This window comes from Agelaius phoeniceus, chromosome 3 (genome assembly GCF_051311805.1).
Source record: "Agelaius phoeniceus isolate bAgePho1 chromosome 3, bAgePho1.hap1, whole genome shotgun sequence".
Lineage (NCBI taxonomy): Eukaryota > Metazoa > Chordata > Aves > Passeriformes > Icteridae > Agelaius > Agelaius phoeniceus.
In genome coordinates, this window is record NC_135267.1 from 101,806,027 (window position 1) to 101,819,192 (window position 13,166).

A 13,166-nucleotide genomic window follows, 5' to 3' on the forward strand; every position below is an offset into this window, starting at 1 on the left:
AATTAGAAATTATAGACAGGAGAAAAAGCAAGGAAAGGTTTCAGCCCAATCTGGTCAAATGTTTAGAGATAATATAATCCTTTAAAAAAGTGAAGAAGCAACACTACAGCAGTGGCGACTTCTCACAGTGCCAGGAGAATGCCAGAAAAAAAAAGAACAGGAGCTATTTTAAAGACTAAGTTTAAAAAAATAAAAAAACTAAAAAAAACCAACCAAACAAAAAACTCCAATCAATACAAGTCCAGAGGAAACAGAGTATTAAAGCCAACCAGAAATTCACCCAACCTTGCACACCATCCACAATCAGTACAAAAATCTTGTAACACACAAGTCTTTTTCTGAAGAGTCAGACAAATGCAAACCTAACAGAAGACAGCAGTTCACAAAAAGGAACACAGCCTGTTTTGGTCATGCACAATCCTTGCTCACAGACACTTCTCAGTCCCAGTGTGTTTATGACTCTGTTGTCATTTACTTTAAAATATGAATGGAGCATTCTTTTCCTCCAGAAACACTGCATTGTTAAAATGCCAGTACATTAAAATAACTTACTGCTTACTACGTTTCAATCAAACAAACTACAGACTACAGCACTGACACTTAATATATATTGAGTGCTTTCAGCAAGAGCAGCATATGGAGTTCATTTCTTGTGTTTTGTTCTCACATGGGCCAAACTCAGAGGCAAGACTCAGATGAAGCGGTGATCCTTTGGGCATGCACAGAAACTGTATCTTCTCCAAAGTCAGGGAAACACTTAGTTGAAGGCTCTCAAAATACATATATATTTAACCCTTCATTTCTATAGAAGTTTGATTTATGGCAGAAATACAGTATTTTAGGTTGCATGCTTAAAGAACATTTTTTGTTAAGGTTCTCAAAATAACAGGAAGCAGAATCAAAAAGCTTACAGTCAAAGGACTTTATGAATTATGTTTTTCCCCATTGTGATTTTTCCTAGAATTCATCCACATTTCACCACCATACTGTTCCTTTGTAATAACCAACACAAGCACTGATCTTGTCTATATTTAAACACAAGAATGTAGAATGAAGGTTCAGAAGGACGACCTTTTTGCAAAAAATTAGTTACATATCTGAGGTTTGGAATGGCTCTCTCACTACTGCATACACAGACATTCTGCTAGGTGGGCACTCTCAGTTATGACTAACCAATAAGCTGCCTGTTTCTAAAATAATAACATACTTCACATGAGAACTTTTGTGTATGACTTTTTCTTAAACCAAGGAAAGGTTAGCTGCAATTCCAATGCAAATATTCCCCTGCAGGATTTATACTTTAATGCTGAAGCATCCTGCAAATTCTCAGCAACGAGTGAATCAAAATGAAAATGAAACCTAAAATACCCTCATTAATGCAAAGAGAACATAAAATAAACCCAACTGCTGAAATAAACCTGATCAACTAAAGTTACTGTGGAAAACTCTTTGGCCTCTTTGGGACAGCAGACCCCATAAGATAATCAGGACAGCTTCTTTCAACTTCTACAATGTTTCCATTTGTAGTTTACTCTGTGAAAGCAAGTTCAACTTCCAGAAAAATTCTGTTTCTTAAACATCCTAAGCATGAAGACAACTTGCTAAAAAAATCCAAAACATTTAACCTGACAGTGCTCCTTTAAGACAGAGCAGTGTGCAGCCTTCCAGCATATTTGACAGAGATTTCCTACTCCAAGAGATAGAATTTAAATTTGTAGAGGCAATTACTCATAACCAGTGAAAGCAGCCAATGCATGTGCCAAACTTGCCAACAAGAAGAAAGGCCAAGTATTAGAAAGGAGGCTGCAGTTTATTACAAGGCAATTTGAACATCTCAGTCCACGAGATCTGGAAAGTATTTTCTTCATCCCCTGACACTACATGCTCACACTAATGTGAGGAATTATGTCAGTAATATCAATATTCCAAACATATAAAACAGCAGTTAAGTATTTATATAATGGAGATCTTCCCCTGACTACTTAAAAGATGCTTCTAGTCTTGCCTACCAGATTTATTTAAGCTCATTTTGCACAGGAAAGATGATGTGCCAGACCCACACCATTAACTGCTGTCTAGTCAGCTCCAAAGCCATCCAACTGGACCACCATCGAACAAAATTCCTGTCTCATTAAACAAACACCTTAAGGCAATTCCCAAGGACCTGCCTCTTGCCCCTTCCTGTTAAAAAAGACAGAAAGGAAAAATGGAAAAGAAGAAAGAGAAACATGACCTCCTCAGGTAAGGAAGTCAAAAACCAAAACAGGCATCCAACCCATGTGTCCCATGACCACCATGTCCAGGACTGATCTCCAATGCCCCCGTCAAACAACTCAAGGGTCAGCAGATAACCCTCAGCATCACCAAGCTGAATTGGCGGCTGGAAAAGACTTCATGGGAAACATTTTAAAAAAACAATAAAAACCAAACAAAAAGCCCCACTAAAAACCCAAAACTGACAATCAAAGCCCCACCAAGACACAGATGAGAGCTAACAAATGTAGCCTCCTCTGCAAGGTAAAAACAATGCCAGCCCAGAAAATCAATAGTACAGAGCAAATCCAGCAGGTCCAGGGTAACCACACAGCAAAGCCAGCACTCACTGGGAAAGACAAGCAGCTCATGCAGCTGCTTCTGCAATGGGCTGGCAAGAGAAGGTAGGGGGATGCAAGAGCATGCACCTACCACACAATACACAGTGAGCAACATTTCCTATTTCAGCACCAGCAACTTACTCCATTATTTTTTACACATGAGCTGCTTCTTACCATTTTTTGGTGCACTCAACCATCAGTTCCTGGTAAGAGGCCACAAACTGGAACTTGGATGCATGTTTCCCAACACGCTGCAGTCTTTTCCAAACTGAAGCCATGGTGGTGAGAAACACCAGTCCTCTTACACAGCAGCAACTACGTGAACACCAACGTTGGTTTCAAAGAGCGTGTGTGCTTGATACTAGCAGGTTTATATACAGACACAGTAAAAAGAGTGTGGGAGAAACTTGACGGGATGTCTACAATCCATATTCTGCCTCTCCCCTCCTCAGGGTAAATCCCAGTCTAGCGGAATGGCTCATCACTGGCCAGGAGCAGCATGCAGTAGCAGTAGACAGGTAATGGAAAAGAAGTTCTCTCATGGAATCATCATTCTTCACACAGTAGATGAAGGGAAGACTGCAGGACTGGAAGACAAATAATACAGGGAGAAGAGACAGCATTGGTTAATACACTTCTCACTAAGTGCTGCAATTGCACGTGATCTCGTACCTCTCAAAGAACTACAAGCAACCACAAGAACACAGCCCTTTCCTGTTGTCATCTACACCCCCCACAACCCCAATTAAATAAATAAATAAATAAAAATACTGCAGCAATTTCAGGAATTCAAACCACGAGAGGATTCGGAAACATATCAACATATCCTATTATCAGCAACATCATAACTGGCAACAACAACAAAAAAGGGCAGCTCGGGGCCACACGGAATCCTTGTGAAGCATCTCCGGGAAGCAGTGCAAAGTGGCTGAGGTGCTGCCAACATGCACCCAGAGGGAGGGACACCGGGAGATGAAGTTCTTTGTCTTGATGACAAAAGGTGTAACAGTTGTTTCCTCTAACGCACCTCCCGCTTTCATCTCTCTGTCCAAAGAGAAGGATCAGCCAAGAAGACAGAAAGGGAGTTGTTGCTGCCCAAATGCCTGTGCCAGGGTGAGGAAGAGGACGAGAGAGGAAGGGGCATTTCCCGAGTCCTGGCTACCCAGGATTCCCCATCTTCCTCGCTGCATCATATTGAAATGGAAATGTCTCTCCATCCTGCACTGAGGAATGATCATCAGGGAAGTGAAAAGGAAGAGGAGAAACCCAGGTGGGTCTCCTCCCTCGAAAGGAAAGCAGCATCTGCGCTGGGTGCGGGGGAAAAGCCTCTTCATTACGAATAGAGGGAAGCACAAGCTGGCCGCAGCTGGCGAGAAGTCAGGGTAGGATGGCATCAGAACTGGAGAGGAGGATACCTGAAGTGGAATGGCCCCCGGGAGAGAGGGTCCCCAGGGAGCCCGGGGCGAGGAGCGCCCCGCTCCGCCTCAGCAGCCCGTGTCACCTCCGCGCCCAGCCCGCCAGGGCAGCGCCCCCCGCCCTTGGCCGGGAGCCGGAGCCGGAGCCGTTTAAAAATTAAAACGCCACCGGCGGGGAGCAAGAAGGGGAGCGGCGGCCTCGGGAGCGGCGGGAGGGAACGGGCGGCTCCCCGTGCGGCACTCACCTGCCGCCGGCTCCTCGCGGGCGGTCCCGCCGGGCGGGCGCGCTGGCACCACACGGCAGGCGAGAGTCAGCGCTGCCGCTGCCCATTACTGCAGCAGCCCCGCCGCCAGCAGCGCCCCGCGGCTGTCCCCGTCCTTCCGCAGCCTCATGGCGAACACGGCTCCCCCGCCAGTCTCCGCGCCGGCCGGGCAGACAGCGCGGGTCGCAGCGCGCCTCACGCCGCCACCATCGCCCTCCTGCCGGCGCTGCGCGGCGCCTCGCCCCGGCCCGCCGCTCCCCCGCCCCCGCCGCGCGCCAGGGCCCCGCCCACGCCGCATCATTGGCCCTGTCGCGGGCCTTCCGCGGTCCATTGGATGTCTCGCCTGCCAATCATCTCGCGCAGCGGAGGAGGGAAGTGGTGACAGGAGAGGGCTTCGCAGATCCTCATCTCCCGCCCCCAACCTACTCTGATTGGTCACAGAGCCCAAGGAGGCGGGGCTCTCCTGAGGAGGGGCTACTCGATAGGTCAGCGCCGCCGTCTGTCAGCGGCGCTTCCTAAAGCGGCGGGGGCGGGGGGGGGGGGCACGGCGCGAGGGGCAGGGGCGTGGCTCCGCCGCCGCCCCCGGGACTCGCCACCGCCCCAGGGTCGGGGAGCGGCGGGAAGGGAAGGGAAGGGAAGGGAATGGAAGGGAAGGGCTGGGGCAGGGACGCAGGGAGCCGGGAAGGGAACAGTGATGCCTCCCGTGAGGCGGGCGCGGGGAGGCTGAAGGCAGCGAGCGGCCGCGGATGGAGGCGGCTGGAGGGGAGGAGGAGCTGCGGCGAGGGACAGTCCCCGCGCTGGGCCCGCCTTGGGGAGGGGGCGGTCAAACGCCAGGCTTGACCCAAGTCCTGCCGCACAGGCCCCGCTCCTGGGGGGGCTCCGGAGCTCGGCTGCGGCTCGGAAACTGGTGGGAATTAAATACCACAGGCAGGACGATGTTCCTTTGCTGATTTAACCTGCGTGCTCAGGGAACGGCACCCAGGCGGCGGGGGCTGGATGTTGTGCGCAGTTCGATGTAAAAGTGTCTGCAAGGGAGAACGGAGCTGTGAGAGGGGCGGTCTCCGTGGGATGCGGCTCTGAATTCCCCCTGGCCACGCTGGCAGAACGCTTCTCCTGCACTGCAGTGCCATGAAGGAGGTGTGGGGACCCAGATGCAAACCCTCGGTGCTGGGTTCCAGCAATAATCTAAAATTAACCCGTGGCTTGCTCTTGTTGCCCACGTGCCCTTTGCACACCCCTACACGTGTGTTCAAGTTTGGGATCCCAAAGCCCCATTTACCCTAGGTGAATTCCAGAGTCAGTGTAGTGCTCTCTGGGTGCTTGCGTGATCTCTGGGAGCTAATCCTAAACCTATCAGCCATCCAAGTCAGAAACTAAGCCAGCTATCAAGTGGAAGCACAGGGAAATAAGGAAGATAATGCAGTGGAGCTCTGAGAGCAGCTGTAAAATTGAAGCCTTGGGGCTTTGCAGTCCTCTGTCTTCTTTCCCATGACAAACCGAATGGAGTCCAAGCCTGATCCACAGTCTGGAAAGCTCCTTATCCCAGTGTTTTCCTCCTTTCCCCTAAGCTGCCTCTCGCTGTTGTGGCATATCACAGAGGCTGCCAGCATTCAGTGGCTGGAGTGAAAGGAGAGAAAGAATGACTGTGTGGATGGCCACAGGCCTAAGCTGAGCTAAGTTACTTCAGAGAGGTTGAATATTTGGGCTATTGAATATTTGGGCTATTGAAAAAGTAAGCCCTTTGCTTATAATGTATTACTCTTCATCCCTTACCCCAGCTGCCAGAGGGAGTGCACTTGGAGCTGTCCTGGAAGAGGCAGTGATTCTCCATTTTTTAAAGTGTTACACTGAAATGTTGCAGACAGTTGTACTACTCATACAGATTTTCTTGGAAAATCCTTTTTTCTTTCCCCTGAATATTTTTGAAGTTGAGCAAAAAGATTTGAAGATTTTGTACATTTGTCATAACATATCTTGTCCCAGTTTTGCCACTGGTCTATACACACAGAGTAATTCCAACACACTTGAGGGAGACATCATTGGGCTTTTTAAGTGCATATCACCTGCTTAGGATTTGGGAAATGAGGCCAGGATTTCCAGAGCACATCACACTGAGAACATGCAGTATGGAGCACACAAATGCTTGGTTCTGACTTTGAAAATATCAGATGGAAAACTGGCAGCTGTGAAGTGGATCAAGCAAGGCAATTTAAAATTCCAGTGGCCCTGAGGAGAGCCTTCGTTCTTCATACCAGAGAAATATCAAGTAATCAGTTGTGCTGATTTTATTTCAGAAGTTGTCTTTATTCTGAGTATATTACCAAAAGTTAATCTGTGAGCTTCTCTGATTTATCTCCTGAATAACCTGCAGCACCCAGGCTAATTCCTAAGACATACCTTGACAAAAATCTTACTTTCCTCAAACTGAGATAGACCTTTTCTGTCCAGTGGAATAAACACAGGAGGTCTGGTGGTTTGTTCAGTGACTTGTGTTTCAAACATCATTATTTATTAACATTTTCCATTTCCTTCATAGCTTTTGGGTTCAAGTTACACCAGGCTGGGAGGTACACAGCATAAGGCTGCTTTTGCCTTTGTTGTGTGGAGAGAAATATAACACAGGCAATTATCCTACCAGTTATCTATTTTACAGTTTTAAAGAGCAGCCATCCTCAGTTCTTGTGATTTTGGGAAAAGCCTTAGGAGATTTCAAAGGGTGAGAGGAATTACTGTGGGAGGAAGGGCGAGATCTTCAGCTGCAGATTGGAAGCTAGAGGCCACCACAGCATTCTCAGGTTACTGGACTGAGTCTTGCACCAGACCAGCTCAAAACCTCTTGTGACTTCTGCTGGCAGCTCAGAGCCCAGAGGAACCAATAAATGGCAAAAAGGGATTAGCAAGAACATGGATGCAGAGCCCCAAAGCTCCTCCTTGGGTCAGAGCACTCGGATGGGTCAGCAAGGAGCCCCTGTGTTGACTTCATTTCCATGCTGCAAACATCCCTTGACTGGTCCTGCTGGCCACAAGCCTGGTTTGTGACAATGACCCAGCTCAAACCAATGCTCAGCTCAGGATCTGAGCCAAGCTTTGGGGAAATGGTCACATTTTTACTTAATCCAATATTATGAGCTTGAAAACAAGCAAAGCTGGTTACACCAAGGTACCCAATGCTCTCCTTTAAGGTCAGTAGCTGAGTAAACAACTCTCATGTGACTCCCAGAAGGGTCCTTCTGATTACAAAAAAAAAATGGTGCTTCACTTTATGTACAGTGTCAAATCTCTTCTGCAAGCAGGAGGAATAGCCATGTGATGAATAGGGAGGTGCTGTTTTATTATTTAACGGGTATGACACAATTATTTAAACCATATGTGCATCGCATCTGCTGCCTTCCTGCTGCCTTCCTTGCCTATGGAAGGACACCTGAGGAGGTGTATTTGTGTATATTTGTCTTGTTTGTGTATCGTCTGTGTTGTCTTGGAAGAGGCATGGGACGGATGTTGAGAGCTGCTCAAGCTGGGAGCTTGGTGGGGCTGCCCAGGGAAGCCCCAGAGCAACCTGACCCTGTTCTTTATAAGCAGCTGATTTCACCAAGGACACCCTTACTATCCAAAAACTCATGCTCTGTGGCTCCTCTTTTCCCCTTGCTATCTCGACACTCAGACTCCCCCACAATCTCCACAGAAATCCCTGTGTATTTATTTTTTTCTGGATTTTGCCTCCTGTTCCCTGGCTTTGACTGATGGTGGAAGAATTCAAGCTTCCTGGCCCAAGTAGAGAGATGATCTATGCTCTATTTCTGTTATTCCCTGTCAAGCTTTAAAGCTCTCCAGCCTCTCCCTTATCCTTCAACGCCTCGTCATCAGCATGACTAAGGACAGGTTGTTCACCAATCAAGAAATGACCTTTGCTAGGAATAGCTGTCATAAATCTCCATTTCCCTGTCCTTCTGTGCATGAGCCTGCAGAAATGTCACTGAGGAAATCAAGGAATTGGGTTATGTCAGATTTGCAGAACATTCCGCTTTCAGAGGCAAAGGTCTGTGTACATGAGGTTACCCACACCTGCCACGTTTCAACCTCCTCATATTTCTAGATCCCATCAAACCTTTGATCCCCTGTTAATGAAAGCAGTGGAGAATTTGTGCTGACCTCAGTAATATGTGTAAAGTACCACCCTCCTGCTCCCAACATGTCCCTAACTGGTGCTTGACACCTTAACATTCCCTTCTCTAACAAGTAACATTACATTGTCTGCTCTTTTTTGCTTCTTCACATCCCAACAGTAATTTAAAAATCCATAAATATATATATATATATATATATATATACATAACAAATCATAATATACATGGGGGAAAAAGAGGAATTTTTTAATCCTCCCTTCTTCATTTGTTTCTTGTTTGTTGCTGATAAAATTCCACTCAGATGTCATTTCACATGGTCTGGTAACACCCAGCAGCCATTCTGTATTGGAGGGAATAATGTTTTGAATATTCCCTCTCCTAAATATCAGTGACAGTTGAAAGGGTTTTGTGTGTGCAATATCCCATTTTATTTGTGCTCAGAAAGCTTGACTTTGAGACTGGCAGCTGGGAAAAGGCAATTCCCACATTGCAGAACCAGACAGCCCAGCTCCTATCACAGCCTAGACTGAAAGCAGATCATTTCAGCAATACTCCCTTAAGCTGTGTTTAAGGCACAAGGCACAGAAACACCACCATTTGTTCTTGCCTTGCCAGCAAAAGCAGTAGATTTTGGGATGCACTCTGGTGGGTTTGTGTTTTGTTACTGCTCTTGCCCAGGCTGAGGCAGGCAGCCCAGCCTGGCTCTTGCCTCTGGACCAGCTCACCCATGCAGCATTCCCAGCCCAGGCCAGCTCCCAGCAGAGGTCTGTACAGGTACCCACCGTCTGAAACCTCCAAATCCAGAGCCTGCCCCCTTGGAGAGCCCTGCTGCCAAAAGCAATCTGCAGAGCTAGGGGCTGGGGTAACTCACCAGCCCCCCCTTTCTTATGGATTGTTTGTTCTCCCACTCCTTGCTGTGGCTGGAGCCTGCACTTGTGTGTGGTGAGACCCTGTTGTGCCTCTCCTCTGACTCTGTGCCAGAGGGGTACCCAAAATGCCAGCTCCCTGACAGCCTCATGTCACAGCCCTTTGCTCTCCTGTGGCCAGCTTCATTGTGCCACCCCAGAGGCACCAGGTACCCCCTGGCCTGCTCCTCTTAACCCCACTGCCCAAAGTCTTGTAGGCAAAGGATGGTTCAGAAAAAGAGCAGATGAAAAACATCCTCACCTGTGTTTCCTCTCTCTCCCCTCTCTTGTCTGGCTGACATTCTTCCCAAACCACTCAGCAGTAAAGGGCACCTTGTATTTATCTGCAGAGGAGGTCAAGGACAGGAGTCGCATTCCTGAAATGCAGAAGTCACAATGCAATTCAGCCTGTGGAAGCAAGAGAAAAGATGGGACATTGATGGTGGAGACCCCATGCTACAAAAAGTATTTTCCAAATCAGAACACTCTGGATTAGTGATGTTTTCTCCAAATTTATTATCAACTCACCTGTCAGTCAGCTTGCAATGGTCTGAGTTTTGCCATTACCTTTTGATACCCATTAAATTGCTTACACCTTTTAGTAGCCCTTGCTTCTCTCTTCTCAAAAAAAAAAAAAAAATCGAAAAAACAAAAGAAGCAGCCAGTATTTTGTCCATAAATAGCAACTTTCAATTTTTTTGTCATGCTCAGTGTCTCCTGTACCCTTTCCAGTTCTTCAATACCCTTCCTGTGTGGTCTCCCTGGCCTTTTTGCAGAGTATAATTATGCTTTTATACGACATCCTGCAGCACTAATGAGGCAAAGAATGCCTTCCTCCCTCTCTTTTTAGAATAAACAGCACATAATGTGGCCAGCAGGACCAGAGCAGTGATCACCCCCTGTACTGGGCTCTGGTGAGGCCTCACCTCGAATTCTGCGTTCAGATTGAGCCCCCCAGGACAAAAAAGACATTGAGGTGCTGGAGAGTGTCTGGAGAAGGGCAGTGAAACCAAGGAAGAGTCTGGAACACAGTTCTGAGGAGGAGCAGCTGAGGGAGTTGGGGTGGTTCATCCTGGAGAAAAGGAGGTTCAGGAAGGACCTTATCCCTCTCTACAGCTCCCTGACAGGAAGGTGAAGCCAGGTGGAGCTCTTTCTAAGAGCTATGGGAGAAAATAAGAGATGGAGCAAGTTCAGAGGCAGACTTGTTTCCTGGCTCCCATGCCCATTTTACATGATCCTGGCTATGACAAATCTCTGATTAACCTGCTGTAGATGCTTTATGGTAGCACTAAGGAAACTGCAGATTCAGTGGTGGGAAGGTCGAGGACTGAAGGCTGTACAGCCCCATGCATTTTTTTCTACTGTGGTCCTGTTTATCCAAAAATCAGTGGCTGGACATGCAATCAGAATAATAAGCTGGAAAAATGTAAAGTCTTTTATCTGCATTTGTGTAACTACCAGAGAAATAATAAAATATAACACAGCTGTCTCTAAAGATTATTCAGGAACCTCCTCTTTGCCCAAATATATTATATGTCACCTTTCAAGAGAATGCCTAGTTAACTTTGGTTCTACAGCATCAGTCATCTATGCAGTTCATCAGTATCAGGGGTACATTTCCTTGGAGTACAGGCGTTAGGAATGCACAGGCCATCACAGATCAAATCTGAGGCTTTCTTAGAAGCCAGTGGAGAAGCAATTACCTTACAGATGTGATAAAATAATCTGTTACACAAAAAGGTGTTCCTATGAGACTAAGGGGGAAAATTTGTAGCTAATAGCTTGTACAGCCAGAATCCCAAACATCACACAATGGGACATTGGTGCTTGAGGAAAAGTTATCTCAAAGCACAGGGTGGAAATATGTATGTGTGGTGTGGCCTTCAGCCTGGAGAAGAGGTACAATTATCACAGTTACAGCTTGTGGAAATGAGCTCCGAGGACCTGTTCATGTATGCAAGACATTCAAGTGGACAAGAGTTGGCAGTAATGGTGTTGGGCAGGCGTGAAATGGCGTGGAGAGACTCAGCTTTGAGAGGACAAGCAATTAACTGTGTTGTAAAAATGACTCCAAAGTTTCCTGTTCCTACTTTTAATACCTCAGCAGTCAACCAGTTGAGATAAATATCTCTCGTTAATCTGGAAATTAAACTAGATAATCACAGCCAAGTTAGATAATTCCAGACTCAGAAACTGTTCTTCATTTTGCCCAGATTAACCCACAGGGATTTAAATGGTGTTGCAAGTTATTTTTAACTGAGTTATCACTAATCTCCCTCTATACTTTTTAGACTGTATATATTAAAGTCACATTGTCAGAAAACATGGGGACAGTTATCTTCCAAAAATAAAAGAGCTGACAAATGGGATGTAGGACTTATTTTGCCAGATCATGGTCATGTTTGGGCTCCTCATGTTTGCCCCACTTCACAATTTTATTTCTGTTATTTCTGTTAAACTCCTCTGCAAGAGCTATGGAGGACATGCAGCCTTAAGGACCATAGGGATATTATCCCTGTGGCAGAGTCCTCAGTGAGTCCAAGGCTGAAGGAGGATGTTGGTCAGTGTAGATATCTTTCATCCATAGTCTTGGAATGGGAAATTCTTTTTTTTTTTTTCTCTGATTAGTTTTAGGAACCTTACTGACACTTCACACATGCCTAGAAGGAGTGACTGCTTTGTCAGCCATATAGAGGGACAACTGAAAAAAAAGGAAATCTCTATTTGGGGCTACTTCCTAAGTGGAAATAAGTGACACTCTTGTGCCTGGGGCAACCTTCAGTCACTAGTTTTGAAGTTAAAGATCTGAAGGTGTAAATGGGTTTTTCTCCAGTAAAAAAAAGTAGAATCCCAAAACCTCAGCAAACGTGCTGCCAGCCCAGGTCAAGTGCTGGGAATGATTCCATTGCTGCACTAAGAAATGCAACCTAATCAATCACCAAGATACCTTCCTCTCATCCCTAAACCGAGCTCCAGAGCTCAGCAAAGGACCTGCACAACAACAGCGCAAGGCTGGTAGAAATTCCTGTATCTGCCAAGCTAGCAGAATCTGTTTTGGAAAACAACGGATATATCAAACATTCTGGGAAAGCCCGGGAGAAATGACAGTTCAATGATGTTGAAAAGAAAATTATCAGAGAGAGATTAATTTGTCTGACAGTATGTCTTTATGGTCTCCACTAAGGAAGAACAAGAGTCCCTTCATGCATATTGAATTTACTTCTGGTGTGAGTCAACCTCTGTCAGTAGGGCTGTAAGTGCTGCCAGTTTAGGAAAATGGGTGATTGCTGCTACCTGGCACCTGCCCCCTGCACACCTTGGAGCACCAAAGCTTTCCAGCCACTGCTTCTGCCACTAGCAGTCCTCATTTTACACCATGGCTTGGGGCATAGCATTCAGAACATCTCCTGCACTATCCATCAAAACATCTGCCCGAGGAGGCAAGATGGGACAGCCAAATGCAGGACTGCGGGCCATGGGAAGCCCAGAGTCTGGGTTTGGAGATGAAAAGAGGTAAGGGAGCAAATGGTGCCGTTAACAGGAGTGGCAATCCCGGCCCATTTCTCAAATGACTTTGCAGGTGAAGTACCCAGCACTGCCAGCTGCCTGGGGCCATCTCTCTCTGCAGGACACAGCAAAATTTGACCATGTTTTGCCACAGCCAGCCCTTGACTGCTGTGGTGTCACAGCTTGTGCAGAGGCAATAATCCCTGAACAGCAGAATGATGCTGTAGAACAATGTTCTACTCAGAGTGTCTTCAGCAGATGTGTACCACACACTCACATCCATTCTCCTTCCAAGATATCCATGAGCTAAAAGCTCAGGTACAAAGCAATGTCCAGAAGTTTCAGGTCCTTTTTTCTG

The 13,166-nt window shown here is 46.6% G+C and overlaps 1 protein-coding gene across 12 annotated transcripts in view; it reads right to left on the bottom strand.

Moving 5' to 3' along the window:
• Positions 1 to 4,533, bottom strand: part of EHBP1 (EH domain binding protein 1) — a 204,954-nt gene extending 200,421 nt beyond the window's left edge. For all 12 annotated transcript variants that reach the window (XM_077176005.1, XM_077176001.1, XM_077176002.1 and 9 more), the window contains exons 1-2: positions 4,255 to 4,533; positions 2,769 to 3,181 (exon numbers count right to left, since the gene is read on the bottom strand). In XM_077176005.1, the coding sequence (XP_077032120.1) occupies positions 2,769 to 2,872 (104 nt within the window). In that variant the 5' untranslated portion in view covers positions 2,873 to 3,181; positions 4,255 to 4,533. The remainder of the gene's footprint in view (positions 1 to 2,768; positions 3,182 to 4,254) is intronic.
• Between the last annotated feature and the right edge of the window lie 8,633 nt (positions 4,534 to 13,166).